Consider the following 14,846-nt stretch of genomic DNA (forward strand, 5'->3'; position numbering starts at 1 on the left):
TTCCATGATTCATTGTTTGTGCATAACACCCAGTGTTCCATGCAGAATGTGCCCTCTTTAATACCCATCACCAGGCTAACCCATTCTCCCACCCCCCTCCCCTCTAGATGGAAAGACTTTTGAAAGGACTAGTGTTGGAAATGGGCTTTGCCTAAGGACTACTTTTCTCAGAATGCATTATCGTAACACCCACTGGGAAGAAAGTCATGAAAGAAGAAAGACACCTATATAATTTTATAGTATCTAGAAAGATTAATTTTTTCTAGGGAAAATACATCGTCCTCATAATTTTTTGCATTTTGTTTTTGTTTTTAACAACTGGACTGGGAGCACATGAAAATGCTAAAAATAAAAACTGGATTTGGTCACAAAATAATGAAGTCAGCCATCTTTGAGAAAAGTAAATATTTTTCATGCCATGTAACCTGAGAACATATCTCATTTGTAGTTATAATTTCCTTTGAAAAACTTTCAAACGTACACAGTCATAGAGACAACAGTACAATGATCCTCCATATGCCCATCACCGAGATTTAATCATTGTTAAGATTTTGCAATGCTTGATTCATCTATCCCACTCTTTTTCTCTCCCCCCTCTTTGTTGAATTATTTTAAAACATTTTGTGTTACTTCAGTATGCATTTCTAAAATTGTTGGTATTTCTTACATAACCACGATACAATTACCACACCTAACAATTTTAAGAATACCCCCTTGAGGGGCGCCTGGGTGGCTCAGTCGTTAAGCGTCTGCCTTCAGCTCAGGTCATGATTCCCAGGTCCTGGGATCGAGCCCCACGTCCGGCTCCCAGCTCAGCGGGGAGTCTGCTTCTCCCTCTCCCTCCCCCCTGCTTGTGCTCTCTCTGTCTCTGTCTGTCTGTCTCTCAAATGAATAAATAAAATCTTAAAAAAAAAAAAAAGAATACCCCCTTGATACTATCTAATATCCCAGTCCATATTCACCTTTTCTCTATTGTCTCAGAAATACCATTTTATTGTTTCTTTTCTTTTCTTTCTTTTTTTTTTTTTTTTTGAGACGGGGAGAGAGAGGGAGCACAAGCATGAGCAGGGGGAGGGGCAGAGGGAAGGGAAAGAGAGAATCCCAAGGAGGCTCCACGTCCAGCCAGAGCACGAAGTGGGGTTCCATCTCACAACCCCAAGATCATGACCCTGAGCTGAAATCAAGAGTCGGGCGCTCAACCAACTGAGCCACCAACCCTGTTGGTTTTCTTTTTTTTTTTAATTTTATTTTATTATGTTATGTTAGTCACCATACAATACATCATTAGTTTTTGATGTAGTGATCCACGATTCATTGTTTTTGTATAACACCCAGTGTTCCATGCAGTACGTTCCCTCCTTATCCCTCCCTCCCTCCTCAAATAAATAAATAAATAAGATTTTATTTATTTATTTGAGAGACAGAGAATGAGAGACAGAGAGCATGAGAGGGAGGAGGGGGAGGAGGGTCAGAGGGAGAAGCAGACTCCCCACCGAGCAGGGAGCCCGATGTAGGACTCGATCCCGGGACTCCAGGATCATGACCTGAGCCGAAGGCAGTCGCTCAACCGACTGAGCCACCCAGGCGCCCCCGTTCCCTCCTTATTCTTAAATTAACTTTGGGTAAAACTGTAGAATATCATATTGGTATTTTAGCAAAATTGCCTACTGTTGGTCTATATTGTGGTATGAGTCTAGTGATAGAAAATTATGTCTCTACTGCACACAAGTGGGTGGAACAATCGTGACTGCCTATGTATAATCTTTCAGTGAAATGTGAAAAACAGCTTTTGCTGTTATGAAGCATCAGCTATTTCACAAATGACTTTTTTCCAAATTTGCCGTGATCAATATTTTGTAGATTTTTAATATTAGGGAAGTTAATTCTCCTGCTTGGAAAATATGAATGACAACATTCATCTACTCAGAAGGGCTTTGCTTCATCATGAAATGATTTGAGTTTATGAAGTGATGGTGCTTTGGAGGATGATAATAGTGAGATGTGTATAACCATAGCACCTTTCTTTTCATTCCCCACCCCCCAATACACACACACACACGCACGCACGCACGCGCACGCGCACACACACCTAGAAATCATGAACCAAAGGATTTGAAGATTTATGTTGGTTTGAACTTCCTGACAAATTTTATTTTGTAAGTTGAGTTGCACAGGAGGTACTCTGGGAGGGTAATTAGCAGAATTCTTCACGCATCTAGTTAGGAAAAAAAAAAGTGAAAGCATTACATGTCATTTGTGGTCTGATATTTTAGCTTTAATATCACTGAGAGGAGTTATAAAATAGGCAGATCTGTTTCTCTAAATATTGACACCATTTGGTATAAAGTTCACAGGCCGGTGCAAGAAACAGTATTTTCAAAGTTGTCAAACTGAAATACTATTTTTCTCCATAAATAAATAAAAAGGAAGAAGAGTACACAAAACAGTAAAAAGGTACTAGTTGAGCATTAAACCTCTAAAGTAGAAGTCAAACTGTTGATAGCCATGAATCTGGCGATTACTTCTTAAACTTCACTTTTCAAAGTTCTAGGCATAAGATTTTTTTAAAATAAAAAAATCGGGGCGCCTGGGTGGCTCAGTCGTTTAGTGTCTGCCTTCCGTTCAGGTCATGATCCCAGGGTCCTGGGATCGAGCCCCGCATCGGACACCCTGCTCGGCGGGAAGCCTGCTTCTCCCTCTCCTATTCCCCCTACTTGTGTTCCCTCTCTTGCTGTGTCACTCTGTCAAAATAAATAAATAAAATCTTTAAAAAATAAAATAAAATCAGAAAATTACAATTAAAAACTTTTGTGCCAAACTTATTGTGGGTCTGTGTAGTCTCTTAACTTTTGAAGATGAGACATGCATTTCGGATTCATTTAAGGAAGTAGAAAGAAGAAATGGGACAGAATGTATGCACATAAATTTGTAGGACACGCCGGCTGCATTATGAGCATACTCAAGTTAAAAATCGCTTTCACACTCTGTTCAAATCAAGACGTTGTGGGTGAATGTCATGTCTTACATTTAATTGGCAATAACAAGAAATAGAATTTAATTGTAATGAAACTAAGCTCTTTAGAAGCATCTTTTTAAAAAAAAAAAAAAGATTCCATTTATTTGTCAGAGAGGGAGAGAGAGCACAAGCAGGGGGAGCGGCAGGCAGAGCGAGAAGCAGACCCCTCGCCTAACAAGGAGCCGGATGTGGAACTTGATCCCAGGACACTGGGGATCATGACTTGAGCCGAAGGCAGACGCTCAACCCACTGAGCCACCCAGGTGTCCCAGAATCTTTTTTTTTTTTTTTTAAGATTTTATATATTTATTTGAGAGAGAGAGTGAGAGTGAGCATAAACAGGGAGGGGGCAGAGGGGGAGGGCCGAAGCATCTTATTTGCATAGTAGCATAAAACAATGTCAAGCTTTTATGAAAAACAACTTGAATCTCAGCATTTCAGAGCCAGAAGAGATAGAGATTGTCTATTACAACACCTTCATCCTACGGATGAAAAAACTGAGGCCCAAATTGGTCCAGTGACTCGTCCTAAGTCATACATCAAACAAGTCAGGGCTAGAACTTGTGTCTCAACCTCCTAGCGTACTCTTCTATGCTATACTATATATAACATTTAAGGTACTAAATGATACTAGAATGAATTCTACATTGTATAAATTGTTACTAACACAATTAATTTTGATTTTGACTCGATTTTCTGTATTTGTGATAGATTTTAATTTCACGTTATTAACCTGTGATTTATAAGTCTTGCTGTATTTTGGTGATTTATATGCATTGTGTAATAAGTTATAAAGCACAAGTAAGACTCCTTTTTTTTTAATGGGACAGCAGAACCATGACTAGACTGAGCCTTCCACTCCAAAGTGGATTTTTGTTTGTTTTTCTCCCTTTATCTAGGTGATTCTGGAGCTGTGAAATGAAGAGCTGTTGGAAAGATGAGGAGTTAAGAGTTCATTCGGCTGTCCAGATGTATCCAAGTACCCCGTTATTTGGCAATAAATACATCTGGGCAACTGATTGAACTTTTCGCTTTTCACGACTCTCCCGGAACCTCTACAGCCAGAAGGGCCTGCTATATAGCCAAAAGTCTGGGATCTCTTAAGCTAATGAAATAGAAAGTGGGAGTTGCTTATGGGGGAGGAGACACCAATGTAAATGTAAGTGGGAACACATTTTAGTTTGCAGCTAAATTGAATTTTAAGTATCTCAGCAAAAGATGAAGAGATGTCCCCCGCTCCCTCCCGCCGGTTTGCAAAATTAAAATCAAACCAACAGAAAATTCTGAACTGTTCCCATCAGAGACGCTGATTATGTGCTTAACTTACCAGTATAAAAGAACTGTATTTTTTATTGTGATTGAGAATAATATTAGCTAATATTAGTACTGTGGCATATATATATATTTAATATCTAACCTCAAGCTATAGCTACATACATAGGTCGATCTAAAGTGTTTCCCCCAGTCTCTCTTTATCCCATTGTGCTATTTCATTTTATCCATAGCAATTCTTACTATCAGGAATTACCCTACTTACTTATTTAAATGCTTACTGTCTGTATCTCCTGCGAGAATGTAAGCTCCATGAGAGCAGGGACCTTGTCTAGCTTGTTTGCTACCACATGAAGATGCTGTTATACAGAGTTTTCAGTCCTGTAAATCAGGTCTCCCAAACAAAGACTTAGCATATGGTTTGCTCTGTGAGTTCTGCTGTTTAAAAGCCTTCGATTTACTCTGTTATGTGGATACTGATGCTGAGACTATTCAGGGATAGTTCTGCTACCACCTATGGAGAAGGCAAATTCAAATATTGGGCACTCTGCCCACCAAGACAGATTCTCTCAATGTCTGTTACCATTATCATGGAATAATTTGGTAGCTATTTTAACTCTTTAAACTTAGAAGCTGTTCTGTTGTTAAAGTATTATTTTAGGTAAATGGAATGGGTCTAGCTGGGGAAAACTTAGGATCTTACATACTGTAGATTTTAGGAGTTAACTATCTTGTAGAGTCTCACTAAATTTAACAGTAATCACTCTTACAAAATATGTAAAACAAAAGTAAAAGCATTTAGTAAATACAAATAAAGAGAAAATATTTCGTGTTCCATTTTAATTCCAAGTACAAGAACAGTTAAATTTCTTTGAACAACCACTTACATTATCTCAAGGGGGTAAGGGAAGGAAATGACACTAGACCTACATTCAAATAGAATAATCACCCTATAACCAGTTCTAATGACATGTCCAGGAGAGACCCAGAGTCTTGTCCAGTGAATGCCCCCTTGCCTTTCACTTTCACAAGCGTCTCGGTTTGGAGAGGAAATTTTTAAAATCACCCAACATATGTAATTGCCTCTTCAGAACCGTTAGATTTCCCTATGGCACATTATGAGGAAGTCTCCAGTTTTGGGTCTGAATCACTGCATTCTTGAACAAGCCAAAGAAAAGATGCAGGGAGCAAGTTGCTAGTATTGCATTATCCTGTAATATAGATCTGTACTCGACTTAGTAAGAAATTAATCATTTCCACTGAAGTCTCTTCACTTGAGGCTTTTTGCCTAATATATGATTTTCTGAGAAGCAGATTGCTAAACGTTGGAAGGTTATGAAATTGCCTCTTCTGCAGGTTGTTCTAAAGAACATCAATTATCACATTTCTTGAAGTGGCTTAAGTATAGACCTGTCTGAAGGCAAAGGACTGGGTTATTTGATCATTCATAATTTTTCCGCCGTAGGAGTTTTATGAATTCCTAATTGTGGAGTAAATTAAACCTTACACTTGAAGATAGAAGATTTGGATTCATTTAGCATGAAGTTAAATAAATTTCTAAATTAGCTTAACATGCTTGAATATCCTGTGTTGACTGGTGGAAGAGCAGTCTAATTGCATTGATTGTAATAACTGGATAACATAGTAACTTTTTATTAAAATTGTAAATAGCTATTATCTGATTTAACTACAGTTGGCAAAGGTGAACTTTTAGTAGGACAATTATATATTTTATCAGAAAATCCGTACAGTGCATTTGAAGTTGAAAGGAAAATTCCTACAATATTCATTAGTTCTAAGGATAGTTTTTGAATTAAAAGATTTCCCCCCAAAATGTTGTAAATCTGTGCCACATTAACATAGTTTTCTGAGGAGAAATCTGAACATCTGTAACTAATTCACTTTTGATCTAGTATCTGCTGAAAGCCCAGGGGCTATAGTAACCAGAAGGATAAGTTTTGAATTATGAGTCCATTATTTCTGAACAGCGGAAACAGTCAAAAATTAAACCTCTGCATTTATAATTAATTATAAAATTCTTAAATGCTTTATTATAAAAAGCCAGACAAGAATGATCTCAGTTGACTGCCTTTTCTATAATTTTTAAAACATTCAGGATCAGATTTAGTCTCTTCAGTATGAGAGAAAATAATCTGCTTCATCACTATAATCGGCTCATGGGATTTCCAGAAATCTAATATAAACTATGTTTTTTTAATGGGATAACTTATTACTTCCAAATTCTGTTAAAGCATCGGGTAGAAACACTGGCACTTCCTTACTATTTTTATCAGTATTATGTTTGACCAGGTCTGGAAAAGAGTGACTAGGAAACAGTTTGAGTACAGGAAATGTGATTGAAACATGACCAGTCTTTCTTCCATGTCAAAGGGTAGGAAAGGTGAAAGTAAAAACAAATCATAAATGGTTAGCTTTTGAAGATGCAAGGAAATGTCCAGGATTTTGTAGAAAGTCATAGACTCCTGTTTCTCCAAACACAATTTAGAAAAAAACCACAGCTCTTTCTCATTCTTAGGATCTTTTCACATCTTAAATCTCAAGTCTCTCCCTCTCCCTGCCCTTCCATCAATCAAGTACCCAGCACTTGGCTAAGGAATGTGGGAGTTACATGGAAAGTACATTTATATGGCTCCTCCTCTCGAAAATTTGTCTTTAGCACACATTCAGCACACATCTATCTGCCTCTGCTGCTTTGGGCAAAACCCTTTGAACATATTCCCTTTCCTCACCAACCACCTCCTCTCGTCCGGCTGGTCCTCTTCTCTCCTCCTTCATCCAATTACATTCTAGATCCTTTCTACACAACTTTTTTGAATTGGCGCTAAGGTCACTGTCAATCTTCTTTTGGACAAAGCGCACAGTATGACTCTGCTCCTTCTCAAAACAGTCTCCATTCACATTTTCCTTTTTGCCTATTCTTTCCATTTCTATTTGCTGCCCTCTTTTATTTTTCCTGTTCTCCAATATAATGTCTACTCTCTACTGGTTTAACACTCGACTCTTAAAACTAATCCCCAACTATGACTTTACTAGAGTCCAAATCATGCCGTTTTCTTTGTTGTTTGCATCTCCCAATACAGAGCGATGTGGAAGTTCTTTCATAAGCTAAATTTAAAATGTGTAAGACTGAGATAAGATGCAAAATTGACTTCCCTTTCTCATCTTTGTAGTCTTTCACAAATGAATGAATATAAAGTATTCTATAGACCACAAGGATGGCCATAGATGTCTCATCACTTGGAGGGCAAATAGGCTTGGAAAACTAGGTATCCCTTAAATAAAGCACAGCACTGGTTTTCCAAGTGAAGCATCAAATTATTGTCCAAAGAATGCAAGAAGTATAGCATCACTAAATTCATGCCCATGCAAAACCCTTAAAATGTCACCAAGAAGAGGTTAAAATAGAAGCTGTGTGCCGAAGAAATCTTAGACAGGTCCCATTACAGTCATACTTATATTTAGAGCTAAATAGGCATCACACCAATTAGCTCTGAAATTAACAAATTTCCAAGGCTAGCCTGAGGCCATATGGGAAGAGTCAAAAGTGGCTTTTGCTCTTTTTAATTCATGCCAGCCTTTCTTCCCCACAGTGGTTTTACTTTTTTTTTTTCATTATTTTCGCTTCCACGAAAAGCCATTATTGATAATGGCTTTAAGTATTTCTGAGTGATACTGATTTTGATAGTTTAAAATTAATTTCTGAATATATACTGGGACCCTATTTTGGCTCAACTGTCCTCAAGTATTCAAACTATTTTTGATAATATATGTTATATGATATATGACATATGTTGACATAGGAGCATAGATTTCATAAGCATCAATTAAATATAATGCTCAGCGTATGAGTCTTGCTTAACTAAAATCGTCATACTATTGAGAACCATACGAAAACTACTATTTGTCCCCCTTTTTGCCTTAGCAAATGTAGTTATTGATGTCTGAAGATTTTACAGAGTGTTAGAGAGAACATAAACAGTTTGTGATTTGTGTTGCAAAAATAAGAGATTAGTCTGAATATGTATTTACAGATCTTGAATTTATTTCTGTGATTTAACCTGTGATTTTTCTCTTCATGATTGATACAGTAAATTGATTTCAGGTTAATCAATCTTTTTCTGTACATAAAATCATATACACACACACACATAAATGTATATATATATTCTTATAATACTTTGACATTGTTACATGACCAAACATAGTTTCTATGAGAGCCATATAAATTCTCATTTAAAATGGAACACTCTATCAGTTACCCCACCAATGATTTTTTTTCTAAGTTTTATAAAACACAAGTCTTTCCAAATTTGAGTACTTGAATTCCCAGGTATTCTTTTTCTGTTCAACAACCATGAGAATTCCATTATGAAAAATTGGCAGAGTCTGAGAGGTTTGCAGATCAGAGTGTTTAATTAGTGTTGTTTTGTTATAGTTTTATTTTTTTTGTTACTCTTATTTTTTCTGTTTGTTTCTTTTAACTTATTTTATCCAAGTCTTTAAGAGGTTTTGTAGAAATACTCACAGAACATTTCACATTGCAAAATATCATCACAGTGTCTTAGCCCCTTGGGGAAACATGTAATGTAGCATTACTTTACATAATTTATATATAACTTACTCCTGTCTATCACATCATCTCTCTAAGCTTTTACCACCAATCCAGGGGCATTTTCTATCAGGTTTAGTCAACTTCCAAAAAATGCAAATTTTAATAGTATAGAAAGATACTAATTTGCCCTCAAGGTATTTTAGTTAATAAATTGAAGATCTATATACATAATATACTCTTGTGATTATTACTTACTCTCCTTAATTAACAAAATTGGAACTTAGAAAAATAAGTATTTGTTGCTTAATTTTCTTGTTTATATTTTATAGAAAAATATACATGTAAAAAAGATGACAACGCTGATTAATTTTTAAAGAAATACAGTATTTTGAGTAACAATATGGGATTCTACCATGGCTGAGAATATGGAAAATATAATGTTTAATGAGATGATTATCATATCAAGCTATAGCAAACAAGAATTCAATTGATGTGCTATAATCTACTGGAACGAAGCGCATTTTACTTTGAAACTTTTAAATTGTATTAACTTTTAGACACTTGAAAAGTAAAAATTAAAAACAATTTTTGTATTTTAATATTGAGAAAAGAGAAGGATTTTGATATTTGTTGAGAGCTAAGAAGCAAAATAAGACTTTTTTGTCTTTCTGTATCTTTTTTTTTTTTTTTGTCACTTATTTCCAGACCTCCCAGGAAAAGGGATTTATGCATTGTCTGGCAGCATTTTATGGGATAAAAATGATCTAATGATCTGGCAAATGTCACTCTATCTCTCCCATAGAATATTTTGTTTCTGGATACTGGAGGCCATACTTTATGCATTATTGTAGTGAAAGGGATGGTTTTGAGGTAGATTTCTGTGTAGGTAACACTGATAGAACTCACAGGTGTGAGGTGGGGGACAAGAAGAGAGAATAAATTAAATTCGTAGCTTGAATGACTAGAATAATAGTACTATTAATGAGATGGGAAACAGAGAGAGGTGCAATTTGTTCTAGTAAAATTTTATTTCCGAATTTCTAAAAGGAACTAAAAAACACTAGAAGAGATTATCAACACATCTTTATCACATTCCTTGAAAATATTTTCAAACTAGACAGAAAGGATGATTTTTCAATGTTATTCCACATTCTCAAGCTACTCGAGTCTCTCTTTCTCCCCCTCCCCCACCGCAACTAACTTTTCCTCATTGACAGCCCACTGCGTACAAACCTAACATCCCAATCCTGACTCTTGTAAAAGCCTGTGATCCCAGAAAAGAATTCAGTTAGATGTTTGGTGTGGGAAGAGAGTATAACCCAAATCCTAAAATTGAAGATCCAGAAAACCAAGAATAGAGAACAGAGAGGTTTACCCACTCTGTTCCCAGTTAGGAATCTCCAGGCAGAAAAAACGAAGGGTTTCTATGTTAATCACTAGAATTCACACTGAGTATTCATTCAATGTCAATGTAAAGATTGATAGTGACATGTGCCACTCTATGAAGATTTATTGCCACAAAGGAGTGCAGCAGAGATTCTCAGCAAATTTGCATCCAGTCTACTCTTGGCCAACATTTTAGCATGCTGAATATAGTGAGTGCTAAGTGGTAAATAATTGGCTATGGAAATATTTGGCGGGATTGTGCAGTGCAAAAAATAACTCCTTGAAAAATAGCCTATAGAAACTGAAGGCATTCACTCTGAAATTCTTTGATAAGTTGTTTGGAGAGTTTTCATGTTTCCTTCCTAATACCTTTAAGATGCATTGTCACCTTTTAATCAATAAAAGAAAACAAGGTTTTTGTTTTCATCATCTTGTGCAACTGACCTTTTATTGGCATTTTTAGCATTATTCCACATGCCCTGACTATAACATATTATCTGTAGGATACTAACAAGCTGGTACATAGGGTGATTGCTCTATTTAATATAGTAAACCTGATCAACTCATTTATTTTGGTATAAACTTGGTGCTGCCCTCTGGAGAATATTGTTGGTTAATGCTAAAGTATAAATAAAGCTATGCAAATGCAGATTGCTTCACTTTGAAGAAAATAAATTAGAAATGTTGTACAAAATATGTTCACTTAATAGAAATACTTACAACTTATTTTAGTTTTCCGTGTTCTTATAAGATGAAACCTTTGTATTTATACACGCTACTTAATTATTACATCACAAACTTTCCCCAAACACTTTGTCAATTAAGAAGCATATATTCTTTTTTTTTAAAGATTTTTTATTTATTTATTTGAGACAGAGAGAATGAGAGACAGAGAGCATGAGAGGGAGGAGGGTCAGAGGGAGAAGCAGACTCCCCGCCAAGCAGGGAGCCCTATGCGGGACTTGATCCCGGGATTCCGGGATCATGACCTGAGCCGAAGGCAGTCGCTTAACCAACTGAGCCACCCAGGCGCCCCAGAAGCATATATTCTTAATTTCTTTCTCAAAACACTGACTTGAAGCCATGTGTACTCTAAGAAGAAAAGTTTTAGTAGATGCCCCATATGAATAAAGTGTGTACAAGAAATTTTAGAAAAACTGAAAAAAAAAAAACGATGATGGTTGTGTATCGGTAAATAAATGAAAAATATATTCTCTGCCATTTTTTATCACTTATATGATATAACATGCTTACCTGCTTGCTAAATTTTGTAGATTGTTTCTTATCACTTGATAAATGTATTTAAGTTTATTTAATTGGCTGTTATGCAAGTTATTTGGACTTTTAACTAATTTTCTTTTCCTTTTTTTTCTCTCTCCCCAGAAAGGATGGAATTATGAATCCAATCTGTTAAATTTTCTCTTCGCAATTTTAAACTTTGGTTGCTTAACACCGAAGCAATCATGGTGAACCTGAGGAAAGCGGTGCATTCGTTCCTGTAAGGATGTTATTACTGATTATGTTTTTAAAAGATAACTTTTTATGGTAGCTTGCTCAAAAATGTTAAAGAGGTTTTTCTATGATCATTCAGCTACGTTTGCCTCAATTTGCACAAATGACTTGCAGCCCACAGGCTAATATTATGGACGTTACCTGTTCAAAAATAAATGGAAAAAACTCCCAATAACTTAGACTTCAGTTAAATAGAACTGCTCATGTAGTCAAACAAATAATATGGCAATAATATCTTAAATTCCAAAATAATTCCAATGTTCATGGTTGCTTTCTCCATGGTTAAAATGTAGAAATGAGAAAGGTTTTTTCCTTTTCCTTCCTGCATGAACTAAACAGCCAAGAGGATAAAATGTCTTTTATCAGTTTCTGGTTTCATAAAGAATGGTTGGGGTTGCAAAAGAATGGGTAAGAAGTCAGGGAGTAGAACTTGGGTGATGGAACTAGACAGAGGAAAACAATGCCATCTTCCGAAGTCTTGATACAATGACCCAGTAGTTCAGGTCAATAGAATGTCATGTAAAGGAGATAAGAATTGGATTCAAGTACTGAACAATTCTAAATATAATCTAATCCAGGTAAATCTTCTTTTTAACTTAATAAAATGTTGGATTGGTCTCTTCCAAGCCCACTCTTCGAGGAAATGGGGCATGGAAAAAAGATCCAGGGCTCTGTAAATTCTGATCAGTTACAGCTGAGAAGCCTTGAATCCCCTTGCTCCTACAGCCTCCTCTATGATTCCTATAAAGAGCTCACCCAGGAAAAAGTTAATAGAGTAGTATAGATATAAAATACATCCACACTGAATCCTCCACATTATGCAATATGCTCCACTAGAGCCCATCTGGATGTCACTGCACATTGTGGTGATCATAATCTCAGTGATGTGTGATTCCAAGAGGACAACAACAGACAGGAAAAGGAAAGAATGGAGGACAGTGAAAAAGAAGGGAAGGGGCGCCTGGGTGGTGCAGTCAGTTAAGCGACCGACTCTTGATTTTGGCTCAGGTCATGATCTCAAGAGTCGCTGGACCCAGCCCTGCCTTGGATGGATGATAATCCACTTCTAAAAATGCCCATTGTCATATGGCAGGCAAAAACACAGTACATTTAAAACGTACAGACTTTTAACTCAAATTATCATTTTGTTTATCTACCTAGAATATAAAATTATATGTTCATTAAACATTTAGTACCAGTGAATAAATTGGTTGCATCGTTCAGAGAGAAACTAGTTTTTGTGTATATATTTTATGAAACTTGTGTGTGGGCTTAGTAACAATTAACTTAAGCTTTAGGAGCAAGACCTAAATTATTCTTCTTCTATAAAAAGAGCTGTATATATTTCATTGAGCATTAGTGAAATATATACTTCTAATATATAGTATTATAATAGATATATATCTATTATAATATATAATAAATAATATAACTTCTAATATTAGTAAATATTAGAAGTTAGGTTTAATTATAATATAGCCAATTCTTGATTACAAAACTATAGAAAATAGGATTGAACTTTAATAATAATTATAATACTTTGCCCATAATAGCACCCAATAAGAATTTATTAAATGTAATTGAGTTGAAACCAGGAAACTGAAGTAAATACTCTTTCAGGATCTTCCCAGTAACATTATTTTAGAATTCACAACAGATATATTTAGATTCTATAAGCTTCCTCAGTAATTTAGTATTTGTCTCATGGACTCTTTCATGAAAATTAAAAATATATCTGGCCAGCAGAGGTAGGCAAGATAACCACTTGAAGTGTTTTCCTACCCACAATAAGACACTCAAATTTTAAAATTGGTAATTGTCCAACAGTATTTCATGTATTTTTTACATACGATTTTATCCTGCATTCCTCTTTTTAAAAATTTATTTATTTGTTAGAGAGAGAGAGCACAAGTGGTGGGGAGGGGCAGAGGGAGACAGAGCCCAGCGTGGGGCTTGATCCCAGGACCCTGAGATCATGACCCTAGCCAAAGGCAGACGCTTAACCAACTAAGCCACCCAGGCGCCCCTCTGTCGTTTTTAGAGAAGTATGAAAGGACTTTGATGTTTTTACAACTTGCTTAGAAAATTGAAGTTGGATGCATATTTTGTTAGGACCTTATTCTCTAGGCTTAAGGATAAATATACTTGTTCTATAACCGACTGTTGAAGATGCAATATTTTACTATGAGCATAAACTCTTGCGGGACTACCTGAGATAATCAGCAGCTAATTTAAACTAGATTTTTTTTTTAAATGCCAAAAGGACAGGTTTTTCTTCATCAGATAAGCCAGAAAAGACCCAGATTTAAAATTACTGTCTGAGGCTGTTTTGCATAAATAAGTATCTTATTAAAATAAAATCAGGATTTAAATTCATCACCAATTGTGAAATACATGAGTCGGGGTATAGTTATCATAAACTACTTTTGTTTAACTTTGAAGGCAAACAGAAGGTAAGCCCCAATATTTACTGAGGGCCTGTTATGACAAAGGTACAATATTCAGGACTTTATATATATCGTTTAGTTTTCCCAACAATCACGTAATAAAGATCATCCTTGTTGTACAGATGAAGAAATTAATGCTCTGAGAGGTTAAATGACTGGTCAAAGAATCATTGAGGTCATGAAGTTAGGAAATTGACCCCATGCCCAGTGCAACAAATACAGTGACAGAATAATCAAAGCTGAGTGCAAATAACTTGCTTCTATTTATTTGATCCTTTATTTTAATAATTTCTACTCACATTAATCAGATTACTTATGATACAGATTTTTTTGAAACATATATTATTTTAGCTTATTTTTTTATGTTCTAGGAAATAGAATTTACTGATTATTTGATACAAAAATTTACTGATTATTTGATAAAACTTACTATGTGTATCACCCTCTGCATGTTGCTTAGAATGTCAGATAACTTCAACTAGTAAGGAAGTTATTTTAAGCAAAATGTCAAAATATTAGTTTTCTATCCTCTGTAGAATGAGAAAGTCAAAATATTTTCATGATTTCTTCATTATCTTAAAAGACATAAAAGTATATTACCAAGATATTAAGAGAAATAATTTTTAAATACTCCAGAAAA

At 35.5% G+C, this 14,846-nt stretch overlaps 1 protein-coding gene across 2 annotated transcripts in view; it reads left to right on the forward strand.

Annotated features, from left to right (window-relative positions):
* HTR2C (5-hydroxytryptamine receptor 2C) overlaps nt 1-14,846 on the forward strand; it is a 265,143-nt gene that overhangs the window by 122,294 nt on the left and 128,003 nt on the right. For both annotated transcript variants that reach the window (XM_035006112.1, XM_035006121.1), the window contains exon 3: nt 11,631-11,745. In XM_035006112.1, the coding sequence (XP_034862003.1) occupies nt 11,711-11,745 (35 nt within the window). In that variant the 5' untranslated portion in view covers nt 11,631-11,710. The remainder of the gene's footprint in view (nt 1-11,630; nt 11,746-14,846) is intronic.

The sequence above is a fragment of the Mirounga leonina genome, unplaced genomic scaffold (genome assembly GCF_011800145.1).
Source record: "Mirounga leonina isolate KUSES-001 unplaced genomic scaffold, KU_Mleo_1.0 Mir_101664, whole genome shotgun sequence".
NCBI classification, from domain to species: domain Eukaryota; kingdom Metazoa; phylum Chordata; class Mammalia; order Carnivora; family Phocidae; genus Mirounga; species Mirounga leonina.